This window comes from Cryptomeria japonica, chromosome 3, assembly GCF_030272615.1.
Source record: "Cryptomeria japonica chromosome 3, Sugi_1.0, whole genome shotgun sequence".
NCBI lineage: Eukaryota > Viridiplantae > Streptophyta > Pinopsida > Cupressales > Cupressaceae > Cryptomeria > Cryptomeria japonica.
This window is the reverse complement of record NC_081407.1, coordinates 59,547,611-59,562,600: the sequence shown is the minus strand read 5'-3', so window position 1 is coordinate 59,562,600 and position 14,990 is coordinate 59,547,611. Positions and strand designations below refer to the sequence as shown.

At 32.7% G+C, this 14,990-nt stretch overlaps 1 protein-coding gene across 2 annotated transcripts; it reads left to right on the top strand.

The window, feature by feature from the left end:
- The first annotated feature begins 10,515 nt into the window (after positions 1-10,515).
- On the top strand, positions 10,516-13,891 carry LOC131032815 (cationic peroxidase 1). 2 transcript variants are annotated; one of them, XM_057963865.2, is made up of 4 exons: positions 10,516-10,835; positions 12,112-12,333; positions 12,420-12,585; positions 13,241-13,891. In XM_057963865.2, the coding sequence occupies exons 1-4, from the start codon at positions 10,617-10,619 to the stop codon at positions 13,669-13,671; spliced, it is 1,038 nt and encodes a 345-aa protein (XP_057819848.1). In that variant the 5' UTR covers positions 10,516-10,616; the 3' UTR covers positions 13,672-13,891. The 2 variants fall into 2 exon arrangements, with proteins under 2 accessions (XP_057819848.1, XP_057819855.1); XM_057963872.2 differs by having other exon boundaries at positions 10,519-10,835; positions 12,112-12,303; positions 13,241-13,890.
- The last annotated feature ends 1,099 nt before the right edge of the window (positions 13,892-14,990 follow it).

The window sequence follows — 14,990 nt, the reverse complement described above, 5'->3', positions numbered from 1 at the left end:
CCCAATTAGCATCAGTGTATGCACATAAATCAAAATTTTCATCTTTAGGATACCATAAACCAAGATTTGTTGTGCCTTGTAAATATCGGAAAATCCTTTTCACTATTGATTCATGATTTTCTTTAGGATTACTCTGAAATCTTGAAACAATACACACTGCATTCATTAAATCAGGTCGTGTTTGTGTCAAATATAGTAAACGTCCAATCATAGATTGGTATCTTGTCGGATTAATAGGAGTTGAATCATCATTCAATGATAGTTTATCAGTTGTAGTCATAGGAGTACTTACCGGTTTAGAGTTTTCCATACCAAACTTCTTCAGTAATTCCTTCAAGTAATTTGATTGACATAAGAATATACCTTTATCAGTCTGTAAAATCTATAATCCTAAAAAGAATTTTATCTCCCACATCATAGACATTTCAAATTCTTCCTGCATCTTATTAGAAAAGTCTTTACACAATCCATCTTCTCCTCCAAAAATGATGTCATCAACAAAAACTTCAATAACCAAAATATCTTCATTAGTCACTTTGAAATATAAGTTGCTGTCAATATTACCTTTAGTGTAACTAAGCTTCAAAAGATATTTGTCCAATTTAGCATACCAAGCTCTAGGAGCTTGCTTCAATCCATATAAATCTTTCCTTAATCTGCAAACCATATCTTTAACATTTGTTAATGAAAATCCATCAGGTTGTTCAATGTAAACTTCCTCTTCAAGATCACCATTCAGAAATGCACATTTAACATCCATTTGATATACTTTATAGTTCTTGTGTGCTGCAAATGCAAGAAATAATTTGACTGCCTCAATTCTAGCTACCGGTGCAAAGGTTTCATTGTAATCAATTCCCTCTTTCTGTGAATATCCTTTACCCACTAATCTTTCTTTGTTTCTGATTACCTTACCATCTTCATTAAGTTTGTTTCTGAATACCCATTTAGTTCCAATTACATTTTTATTTTTAGGCCAGGGAACTAATGTCCATGTATTGTTCTTTTCAATTTGTTCTAATTCATCTTCCATAGCCTTAATCCAGTGTTTATCTTCACATGCCTCAATGATAGATATTGGTTCAATTTGAGAAAATAAACGTACCTCTTCGTTTGCCAGTCTTCCTCTTGTCATAACTCCTTGATAGTTATTCCCGATTATCTGACTTTTAGAGTGATTCAATCTTACATGCCTGGGTGTGTTCACTTGATGTTGTTCTTCAATCACTGTGGAATTCTCTGATGATGCCGGTGTGATTGGATCAATATTCTATACTGGTGCACTCTGTATAGGTTCATTTGTGATTATCTCAACTGCCGGTTCAGAATCCATAAACCTTGAATTTCTTCTAAAGTGTTCATCTATCTTCACATTTGCACTCTTAATGATTTTCTACAATCTTTTATTAAAACATCTATATGCTTTTCTCTTAGATGAATAACCAAGAAATATTCTTTCATCACTTCTAGGATCAAATTTACCAATATACTCATCTCTCCTAATGTAACATTTGCTTCCAAATATTCTGAAGTACTTAAGAGTAGGAATATTACCAAACCATAGTTCATAGGGTGTCTTACCGGTTTCACATTTGATGTGAACTTTGTTGAAAGTGTAAACCGTTGTATTCACTGCTTCTCTCCAATACACATGAGGTAGATTTGCTTCTAATATCATGCTTCTAGGTGCATCCAGAATAGTTTTGTTCTTCCTTTCCACAACTCCATTTTGATGAGGTGTCTGGGGTGCTGATAGTTGTCTTCTAATGCCATTCACTTCACAAAATGTATTGAACTCCTTAGATGTAAATTCACCTCCTTGATCTGATCTTAAAAATTTGATTTTCTTATCGCTTTCATTCTCTACAAGTGCTTTGAATAATTTGAATTTGCCAAAAGATTCTAATTTCTCCCTGAGAAATGTAACCCAACACATTCTAGAATAATCATCAATGATTAGCATAAAGTATCTATCTCCCTGTAGACATCTTGTTCTTGCCAAACCACATAAGTCAGTATGAATTAAATCAAGAACATTATTGGTTTTCTCAGAAATACTCTTGAAAGTTGTTCTAACTTGATTTCCCATTTGACATTCCTTACATACTGGATTATGAGGGTTTACAATCTTAGGTAAATCCCTTACTGCCTTAGATGAACTAATCTTTAGAATGCAATCAAAATTCACATAACAGAGTCTTTTATGCCATAACCAACTTTCATCAATATGTGCAATCAAGCATGTCTTTTCATTGTTATTCAAATGAAAAATAATACCTCTATTATGATTACTGGTTTCAATTTCCAAACTAGTTCTATTCATGATTTTGCATTTATCATTCTTGAATTGTAGCTGAAATCCTTTTTCAACTAATTGACCAACACTCAAAAGATTATGCTTCAAACCTTCAACATAATAAACATTGTCAGTATTGTGCTTACCATCAAAAGACATAGGGCCTTTTCCTTTGATCAAACAAGCTTTGTCATCTCCAAATCTTACTAGACCTCCATTGTATTCCTAAAAAGATAAGAATTTACTTTTATCACCAGTCATATGATGTGAACATCCGGAATCTATAATCCATTCATCCTTTTCTTCAATTTTAGCTGTCAGGGCCTGCTCTACTGATGGAATAGTAGGTACTTGTTGATCTTCTATTATTGCAACAGAAGCCCATCCATTGTCTCTCAGTTCTTCTTCAGAATCATCAGTAACTCCTTCATCAACATAGTAACATGATTTGTCTCTATTCTTCTTAAATCTGTATCTCTGATATTCAGGGTTAGGCTTATATGTTTATTTAGCTTCTTCTCTCAATATTACATGTCTATCGGGACATCTAGATGCCATATGACCAATTTTATTGTAGTTAAAACATTTAAAAGGTGCTTTACCTTCATACTTACTTCCAATAGGACCTTTAGGCATTTTCCTTGCAAATAGTGCTTCAAGTTCTTCCAGTTCTTCATTTTCCCTCCTGATGTCTTCAAGTTCTCTTGCATAAAGTGTTTTCCAATCAGATTTATTAGTTGATGATGAAGATGCTGCAGATGATGATGCTTTGAAAGGTAAATCTATCTTAATTGTAGCAACATGACCAAATTCCTCAAGCTGAAATGTTGAAAGTTTTCCAACCAATGTATTTCTAGATACTGATGTATTAGGCATAGTTCTTAACTCATTAATAGCAGTTACTTTCATTTTGTATGCCGGTGGCAATTCTCTTAAGACTTTAGTAATAATTTCATCTTCACTTAAGGAACCTGCCATAGCATTCTATTCCCAAAACAATTTCATTAACCCTTTCCATAAAAGCAAAAATTCTTTCATCTTCTTCCATTTTCAAATTTTCATACCTTACCTGGAAGCATTCAAGTTTTGCAATTTTGGTAGTGGAATCTCCTTCATTCAATGTCTCCAATTTATCCCAAATAGCTTTAGCAGTAGATTGGTCTGATAATCCCATGATTTGTTGATCTGACAAGGCGCTCAAAAGTGCTTCTCTTGCTTTGCAATCATTTTCTTGATCCTTACCCAATGTAGGTGGGTTACGTTGACTTTGTGTAGGACCAACATAGCTATTTTGTGTAACATCCCACATTTCTTTTCCAATGCAAATTAGATGTGTCTCCATTCTGATCTTCCATATACCATAGTTAGTTCCATCAAGTTTCAGATTGTCCTTCCCGAAATAGTTAGTTGCCATAGAATCTCCTCAAGTTGTTAAACTTCTGAAAAAAGAGGACTTAGCTCTGATACCAATTGTTAGGACCCAGAGGCAAATGAGAGAAGGGGGGGTGAATCAGTTGTCTAATAATTTCATCCCAAATATAACTTAATCAAACTTGATACTTAATACCGGTAAACCAAACTTAATGTCGATAAACAAATTAACAATTAATATCAATACCGGTGAAACTTAATGCATGAAATAGAAAGAGAAACAACATCCACAACACATAACACAAAGATTTGTATATGGAAACCTTGTAAGGGGAAAAACAATGGTGGGAGACCTTACCCACAATCAGATGATACTACTGCAAATAGTATGTGTATACAAATGGGGTTTGCACATGTAGAAAGGCCAACCACCTAGAGCTCACGCTCCATCACAAGATGAGAGTCACATTGACTACAATTGGATGATTAAATACAATGATAATGTAATTCTCAAAGTAGCATCTCCAATGCTGGATTCAGTACCGGTTAGGCTCTGATTATCTCCTTCTCTATGTTTGCTCATATGATCTTCATTATTCGCACATACCATGTTACAATACCATAACCATATCCCATTATCTTCCTTCTATCTATTACATTATCTCACAAATGGGATCTTACATATATACCAAAACCAAAGACCAAATGTGCAAGTCAGCTCACTAAGAATATTACAATAAAATCAATTACAAGTAAGTCAAGATGTGATGCATCATGTCGGCTCAACAACAATACCAATTGATTAAACCATCTCCATAATGTGTCGTGCTGATTTGGAATAGGTAACACGTGCTAGTCCATAACCTAGACCAATTTGCCGATAACAACAAATATATCAACCCGATTAGATCAATAACCAAATCACCAAAACCTAGTGCCCAAACCATGTCTTCAACATAACCAAGTGATCTCCAGATGATAACAAGTCATCCTTAGTGTCGGTGAACAATATAACTTGCCGATGAATGAAAAACCAGTGACTGTGCATAAGTCATTGAACTTGCCGGTGAACATAACCAAAGATCTCTAGAAGGATAAGTGTTGACATCAATGACAAAACCAATGCAACATATCAATAATACCAACATTGGTTACATGTAAATAACTTGCTTGTGAAGACATTTGAATTTCTACCTCCAAATCTTCCCCTGCTACTTGATCTCCTTCCTCTAAAACTACCCCTGCCACCTGATTCTCCATCTTGCTCCTGGCTACTAGATCCTCCTTGGCTTTTGGGAAATGATTCTTTGTTATTGAATGTGCCTTTACCACTAAAATTTCTACCTCTATGTCTATTATTTCTTTCTCCCTTCCTCTTTAGTTTCTCTTCTATCTTAAGTGCCATTTGAAAGCACTTGTGCATTGTCTCTGGGTTGAACAAACTAAGTTCATCCTGAATACTATACTTAAGACCATTTAAGTACCTTGCCAATTTCTGCTTCTCATTCTTAGGTATCTTGGTTTTGAGGGTCATTTTGTGGAACTCCTCAGTATAGGCATTGACATCCATGTCTTTTTGCCTTAGGTTTTGTAGCTTCTTGTGCAAGACTACCTCATAATCTTCAAGCACAAACTGTCTTATGATTTCTAGCTGGATCTTCTTCCATGAGGTTATAGGTTTCATCCCTTCCTCTTCTCTTTCATTTTGTAGAAAGTTCCACCAACTAAGAGCAGGACCCCTAATTATGGATTTAGCCGACTTTACCTTTTGGTTTTTTAGGCACTTCTTCACATTTAAAATAATTGATCATCGCTTCTATCTAATCCATACACTCTTCTGGGTACATTTTTTTAGAGAATGTAGGTAGTTCTTCTCTATTGTATTTTCTCCCTACCCTATTAAGGGCTTCAAAAAATTGCATTTGGTCTGCAAGCATCAATGATCTCTCTCCTTCCTCCTCTTCTTCTTCATCAAATTTTGGTGCAACTTCTTTGCCTACTTGGTCTTTCTTCAACTTTGCTATCTCTTATGCCATCTTCTTGTTCTTGGCCAACTCCATATTTGTGAGAGGTCTAGAGGGGATCTCCTCACCATCCTATCCCTCTTCTCTATCTCCCATTTTTAGGTCTTTCCCAAGGCTCTCTTGGTGCTCTGATACCACTTGATGCAGAGAGCACAACAAGAAACTCCTATTGTGGGCAACTTCCTCACAAAGCTCTCAAGGAGGAATCCATTCAATTCCAACCTACCCACACACTTCACTAATCTGTCAAGCAACCTACAAAATGGTTTGAATATCCTAGATAATTGCCACAACACCCTAAGGCTTGGATCAAATCCAGACAAACCTAGCTTTACGAACAAGTTCCCTAAACTAGACCAAAATTGGGAAACCCGCTCCACTCAACTCAAACCTTCAATTTTATGATTTGGACACCTTTATTAGGGTCAATTCATGGGAATCCAACCTTTGGTTTGGCTCCTATACCCTCACAATGTACTTTTCCCTTACTAGGCTAGTGATCTCAATTAGGCCTTCCAATTAGGCTTTTGGACGGTAACTTTTCAAACTTCCAAAGGACTTAGCAGAACAAATGCAGTTTCAGATACCCTTTGGGAACTTATGCTTGATTCCAAAGTTTTAGAGTCCAACTCCACTCCTGCACCTCCTAACCCTTACCTTGCGCACAAGCCTAATAGGCCTAATTAGGCTTGGATTTCAAAGTAAGTGTTATGAAATGGGTACACAGAATTGTCCTAACCCCTTAGAAGTGTTCTCCTACCCCCAAATTTCCTAGAACAACTCTCCACCAAATCACCTTTCTCTCACTGATATGTCTGCAACACAATCTCTACTTTGACTGGATAAATACATAGGGATATTTAGCCTAGGGCTGGATGGGAAAAGGCACACCTGAACTCTTTAGGTCCCAAGTTCTTGGAATCTTAAAAAAATGTCCCTAACTTGCATTTTCCAAGTGGTTGTGATGGTCCACTGAAAAAATGTCAAGTTAGGGTGCCATTTGTAAAACAAAGTCTGCAAACCTAGGTTTTCGGACTGGTTTCACCAAAATAATCAAATCTTCCTACTCCAATCTCCAAATGATCTCAAACCACCAATATATGAAAGAAGACTTAGAATATTATCCCACCATGAATAAATATCAATCACACTAATCCGTATAGTACAAACAAAATGCAGATTACAATCAGATTCTCAAGAAATTTAAAATTGTTTTATTGAAATCCCATCTAAAATGTCATACAAACTTCATTCCCCTCTCATGGACATGAGTTTCAAACTCAAATAGGCCTTCCCAAACGACCACAACTGCCAATGAGATGGTTATGACCATTGGGAAGAAGATGCAACAACTTTTCAAAAATGTTGCAATTTTGCACAATTAGGACCCGATTAGATATTTCATGCCTTCAACGAGTTCATGGGACTTGACTAATGGTTTTGATACCACAAAACACCAAAAAAAAACATCCTAAAAACATAAATATGACAACTTATGATCCTTAGGACTAAGGTGACCCAAGGTTTATAATGCACCTATGGGACCCTTGTCCTTACAAACTTGGATCTCAAACATGTCATTGGGTTGATCCATAGGATCCAACCTTTATTACAAAATGACATCTACTTAGACTCCTAGACTGCATATGAGGTGCTCTGCACCACCCCCTCCCAGTTGTCTTCCGTTTATCTAAACTGTCTAACACTTTCAATTTATGGGAGCCTTGCAAGACCATTTCTTATTATGTATCTAACATCTCTTTTTTGATGACTTAGGCCTTGTGGGTGTCTCAGCTTGATCTTTGATTCCTAGTTGCTGATGTTTGGTTTTTGGTAGGCTACGGGTAGTTTTTGGTCTATCTTTAAGAAATGATCTATTTTAGGTTTTGTATTCCCACTAATTCTAGAGGATTTTGGGTCCCTTCAAAACCTATTGTAAGGGGTTTCGGGTCCCCTCAAAACTTGTTGCATCCTTGATCAAAAACTAGTGTAGAGTAATCGCAATTATTACATCAAAAAGAAATCTACAGTGAAACAAGGCACATAATAGCATGTCATGCTCGTGCACATAAAAATCAAAACATGACTAACATATATTTGAAAAATCAAAGTATAAAATTATATTTCTGAAATTAATGTATAAATTTACAATAGTTACTATACTTTCAAAGTTTTTTAAAAAAATAATAAAATAATGAATTATGACTTTTTTGAAAGTAATACCAAAATTTACACACGCAAAAAAATAGATCCTCAACAATAAAATAGACAATTGAATAAAAAAATCATAAATTAAAAAATTATATGTTTATTAAGTAAAAATAATAATTTTAAATAAACTAGAATAACTCCATAATTCTATCTCTCAATATTTTTTAAATCAATATATTTAAATAAATAAATATTATTGAATTAGGATTCATCATAATATGGTCAAGTTCTTATAAAATTATTAAGAAATCTACAAAATAACTACTTGAGGCATAGCTTTTACAGTTCTAATGGTTTGCCTCCACACATGGGGTGATGATGTGGATGTGACTATTCCAGCCATATATTTTATAGTTCTAATGGCTTGCCTCTACACATAGGCAATGGCTATGTAGGGGACAAAACGGCCCCCCATGTCATGTCTTCATGCCCCCATGCCCCCATGCCATGACACCACGGTCCACCTTCCAATCAACCTGTCCCGTCATAAGCTCCGCCTCCAAAATTCGTACTGTCCTGTGGCCTTCATATATTTTAATATGTTTTTAATTTATTATATGTATATTTAAAAGTTACAAGTAGTAATATAATAATAAATTAATAGTTGATTATATATTTAGATTTTTTAATAATAAGTTATATGTTTTTCTTTTTTAATTTCTATTTATTTTAATAAAAATCATATTATAATATATATAATACTTAATTGATGATTTTAAGATATATGTATTATATAGAAATTTTAATAAAATAATTTTTAAATTTTTACATACATATAAATAGGTAAATAATAGTTTATTTTTAATTTGAGTTATATGTTTACATTGTTTAATTTTTATTATTAATCTTTAATGTTTTAATTTATATTGTTTTAAGTTTTACTCTTTAACTTCTTTTAAAATTTTATTTTTATTGTTTATGTTTTTATGTTTTATTTATTTTTTCTTTTTAATGTTTTATTTTAATAATAAGTTATATATTTAATTTTTTTATTTTTATTTATTTTAATATAATTGTATTATAATATATAATTATGTGATTTTAACATATATGTAAATTTTAAAAGTATTATTTTTTAACTTTTTAAAATACATTAGGTAAATAACAATTTAATTTTTTAATTATATACTTCTTTTTTTAATAATAAATTTAATTTAAAAATAAAAGTAAAAAAGTTGTAATTAAGTAAAAATATGTGTAACTAATATAAAAATTTAACACATATAAAAATAAACTATTATAATATATATATAATAAATAGAAATAATATAATATAATATGATTTTTATTAAAAATAAATAGAAATAATATAAAAAAACATATATATATTTTATTTGATGATTTTAAGATATATGTATTTATTTTTATATGTGTTAAATTTTTATATTGGTCAAATTAAAAATAAACTATTATTTACCTATTTATATGTATGTAAAAATTTAGAAATTATTTTATTAAAATTTCTATATAATACATATATCTTAAAATCATCAATTAAGTATTATATATATTATAATATGATTTTTATTAAAATAAACAGAAATTAAAAAAGAAAAACATATAACTTATTATTAAAAAATCTAAATATATAATCAACTATTAATTTATTATTATATTACTACTTGTAACTTTTAAATATACATATAATAAATTAAAAACATATTAAATTGGAAGGTGGACCGTGGTGTCATGGCATGGGAGCATGGGGGCATGAAGGCATGGCATGGGGGGCCGTTTTGTCCCCTGCGTAGCCATTGCCTACACATAGGGTGATGATGTGGATATGGCTATTCTAGAACTACCTTTTATGGTTCTAATGGCTTGCCTCCACATAAGTTGCGGTAGGTCTACTTAATCACATGGACATGGCTTACCTTCACAAATAGGATGTTGATGTGGATGTGACTATTTTAGGCCTAACTTTTATGGTTCTAATGGCTATCCTCCACACATAGGATGTTGTAGATCTACTTAATCACATGGAAATGGCTTGCTTCCATACATAGGATGTTGTAGGTCTATTCAATCACATGACATTACTTTTCGTTTTTATCTTTTTGATAGAGGTTTGATTGGTAGACTAGACAATGGTAAATTTTTTAATTTTAATTTTATTATTTCTTTTACTTGTCTTAATCTTATTGTTGAAAATAAAGAGTTAAAAAGAGGGTGTCATTATTAGATAAGACCTTGTATTTAATGATAAAGACCTCCAAATTGAAAAGAGTGATTCATATGACAAAAATCCTTCACTCTTTTAAACTAACTTTAATGACATAATACTTTCATGAATTTTTTAACTTATCTAATTTAATAAAATTTTAAAATTTGAATACCATTCCACTACCTTTATTGTAAAACCATTTAAAAATACAATATTAATATCAACGAAGATTTAAAGCTTATAAATTTTGAAGTCATTTTAAAACAATTAGACTGCAATTATATCAACTCAGCATGCAAACCGACAGGAAAATAACACACCAAACAAGTAAATAAATTTATATTTTAAAAGGAATATTCCTGGTCACCTTTGGACTGAGTCCTGGCCAGCTCAAAATGCTTTAAAAATAAAGCTTACATGAGCAGAAGAAAAACAGATTATATTAACCGTAAATCATTATGAGCTTGAAGCTCCTTACACATTTTAAAAAGGTAAAGTAGTCTCAAATCTATCCACACCACAAAGTTTAAGTTAGGTGCAGAGCAAAGGAATGATGAGAAGTAAGAGGATGATTGAATGTTTTGCCTTAATGCTTGTACTGTGTTCATGTTGGAGTTCTGTCAATGCCCAACTCAATTCAACATTTTATGATGAGACATGTCCGGGGGTTTTCTCCACAGTGAAAGCAGCTGTAAAACAGGCAATCGCCAACGAAACACGAATGGCTGCATCCTTGCTTCGCCTTCACTTTCATGACTGTTTTGTTAACGTAACAACTTCAAACCCTTTTCATTATATCATTGGCTTTCTCTCCTTGTTGCATCATCTTAGTATGGTCAGTTTTGCTTTGATCAGATTTTAACAGAAAAATGGTTTCACTGAAAATTTTTGCCTCTGTTATCAATAAAATGGATAGTGAAAGGCTTTCATGTTTAGTTGGAACATATTTAGATGAGTGTAAGTTTTTAATTTAAAGTGCGTATTTTCTTTTTCACGTTTCGGATTACGTTCAGTGATCTATTGTCAGGAAGAGGAAAGATGAAATTTGGATTATTTCATGACTCTTTTGTTGATGTACAAATTTCAAACCCTAAATGCTTTTATCATCTGCTTTCCTTCCTTCTGCCGGTATTCTTGCATTATTTGGAGTATGGTTAGTTTTTCCTTGGTCAGATTTAAGTAGAAAAATGAAATTTCAGTAAAAAAATGGAGTTTGGATTATTTCATGACAGTTTTGTTCATGTAAAAAATTTCGAACCCTAAGTGTGTTTTTTTCCTTTGTCATCTGCTTTCCTTCCTTTCGCCAGTATTCTTGCATTATTTGGAGTATGGTTAGTTTTGCTCTAGTTAGATTTAAGTAGGCAAATGAAATTTTAGTAAAAATTCTCTGCACAATTTTTTTTTTGGATGAATAAAAGTATCTAATTTATCATTTATGAAATAATAATAACGGGGCTGGTCACAGTTTGTTTGTTATGGTGGCAATTTTTAACTGACTCGTGTAACAATAAATAAAAAGATGATAAAAAATGGATCCTCTGGCGGATACCCTTGATTTGGGAAAGTTCGAGGTTCTCCCCTGTGGGTAATCAGCCCAACCCACATTAAAGTTATGGGTTGGTCTTATATGGGTCAATAGCTTAGTTTGTATAGAGTATTTCAGTAGAAAATTGAAAGTCCTAGGATGAAAATCTCAACATTGTATCAGAGTCGGGCTAGATTTTGGTCTTATATGGGTTAATAGCTTAGTTTGTATAGAGTATTTCAGTAGAAAATTGAAAGTCCTAGGATGAAAATCTCAACATTGTATCAGAGTCAGGCTAGATTACGAACCTAAATATCTAATATGTTTTAAATTAGTGTGCTGGTAATAAACCAAATCCGAATCAAAGATGGGCTGATCCAACAAGTATCAACAATCCAGTTGATAAAATACTTTCATCATTACAAACTTGGCATCCCTCTGCTGTTGTGTTTACCCAAAGTTATCAATAAATGGACTGTTGAATTTTTTTATGTTTAGTTGACATATATTTGATTTGTAGGGCTGCGATGGATCGATTCTGCTGGACGACACGGCCAACTTTACAGGAGAAAAGACTGCAGGTGCAAACAACAATTCTGTGAGAGGATTCGATGCGATAGACAGCATTAAGTCTCAAGTGGAAGCAAATTGCAGTAGAGTTGTGTCCTGTGCTGATATTTTAGCTATTGCAGCTCGGGATTCAGTGGTTGAAGTATCAATCTACTTTCTCCAGATCACCGATGTTTGTAATTTTTAGTGTTTCTTTGTGAATAGTTGGTATTAATGTTAAATGGATTAATGAAAGAAATCCTTAATTTTTGTTGCTAGTTGGGAGGGCCAACGTGGAGTGTGTTGGTAGGAAGGAGAGACTCTACAACTGCAAATTTCAGCGGTGCAAATTCCAATCTTCCTAGTCCCACATTCAGCCTCACCGAACTCATTTCAGCTTTTGGTGATCAGACCCTTTCTGTGAAGGATATGATAGCCCTTTCAGGTAATTAATTATATGTTATATACTGAATACAGCAAAAATAAATTATGTTAAGGCAGTAGACTAATGAGCTGTATAGTCAAAGGTGGTTGGGTTTAAACAACATATTTTAAGTTTTGATTCGTTTAGATGGTTTATTTGAAATTATAGTTGCTTTTCAATTAGGGGTTATTTATAGTGCGATTTAAGATTAACCACTTAAACAAACAATTACACTCACTTCTTTATTAAGATCCACCTATATTGATATTTAAGGTTGACCACCTAAACAAATAATTACATTCTCTTACCCCCACGGGTTAGAGTAGTTGGTCCTAAGTCTCGAGTTTGCTCCCTAGGGTCTAACAAAAAAATTAAAAATTACATTCTCTTCTTCAATAGGACTCACCAATGGTGAATTGTAAGATTAACCACCTAAATGAATCATCATTGACTTCTTCAATAGGACCCACCTATTGCACAATTTAAGATTAACCATCTAAATAAATTGAAACTCAATATATTTTATTTATACCAAAATGTCAAAGGCCACCACAATTTAAAGAAGTTGGATTGTTTTTTTTTCAGTTTAAGAGAAACACATGATATGTAAGACCTACCTAGTTGTTAGTGATCTCCATCGTTAATTAATGGTGTGAATGTTTAATTATATGAACAGGTGGTCATACAATTGGCCAAGCTCGGTGCACCACCTTTAGAAGCCACATTTATAATGAAACCAACATCGATAGTACATTCGCTACTTCTCTTCAAGGTAGTTGCCCTTTCAGTGGCGGAGATGACAACCTATCATCCATAGATGTACAAACTTCCACTACCTTTGACAATCAGTATTATGTAAATCTCTTAAGCCAGAAAGGACTCTTTCACTCTGACCAAGAGCTTTTTAATGGAGGGTCTGCTGATTCACAAGTTACTACCTATGCTAATAATCAAAGTAGTTTCTTCGCTGATTTTGCAGAAGCCATGGTGAATATGGGAAACATAAATCCTCTTACAGGTAGTAGTGGAGAAGTTCGGACAAATTGTAGGAAGATCAATAGCGCAACAATAAATAGTCTAGTCAATGCACCCGTTGTTTATGAGTAAGACACGATACCACCTAAACAACATATGTATTGGCAAAAATAGTCTGTCTACTGAGTTCGTTTTTAAGAAATTATATCATGTTATGATGAAATGAAGTTAGCTATATCATATTCTAATGAAATAAAGCTAGGTATCGATTGTTGTCATTGATTATTTAGAGTGTTTAGGTTGTAGCAGACATCATACTTTGTTAAAAATCTTGTGCACTATCTATTTTGTATTTTATTTGTCCTTAGTAAAATGTATCTTATTATTATTAAGTCAAGTTATGCATATCATGTTATAATGAAATAAAATTAGGTGGCAAATTGGCATCATGATTTATTTAGAGTGTTTATGTTGATTTATTTAGAGTGTTTATGTTGTAGTAGATCATGTACTTTGTTTAAAATCTTATACATGTTTAGTAGGATTAATTTCACTTTGTAAAGTATGTTTGGAGTTGTTTTGAAATATTAGAAAACCAAGCTATTATAATTTGTAATCTATTATATTTCAAGATTTCAAAAATTGATGATAAGATATTGAATGCAAATTATAAAATGAATAAGAAAATAGTAATTTTTCAAATACCTTCTTAAAGAAAAAAGTTAAAATAGTGTATTTGAAAAGTATGGTTGTCACAAAAGTGAATGGAGTAGTGTGTAGAGGCACTATCATGTTGGAATTATTATGATGTTTCTCTTATTGTTTAGATGATAGGGTGGTTCTGGCAACTAAAAAAAACTACATCGTAGAATTTGGGAAAAAAATCTAATTTTTTTTCTTTTTATTAGTCAGTTATTGATTTATAATTGATTCATTTAAAGCAAATGTTTAAGATTGTTTAAGAAACATAAATAAGATTATTGTCACTTATTTTGTGAGATAGGAGGAGAACCATGTTTATATAGTGCTAAATTAATCCATTAATTATAGTCATGGTCAAATCATATCCATAGATTGGAACAAAGTCTATAGTGCTCAATTGTTAGGATAACCGGTGAACAACTAAGAGGGGGGGGGAGGGGTGAATCAGTTGTTAACAAATTATAACTTTTAATCCACAATAGAACTTCAAATCGGAGCACATAAGTATTTAATTACCATTAAAGCAGAAACAAATACCGATAAACATAGATACTGGTAATCAATGCAACTTAACAATTAAACAGATAATCAATGCAAAGCAACCATACCACATAACACCATGATTTATACGTGGAAAACCCGGAAAGGGAAAAACCATGGTGGGAAGCCTACCCACAGTCAAATGATAGTTCTATAGAAATATGTGATACAATGAGGGGCCTACACATGCAGGAAGGCACACTGCCTAG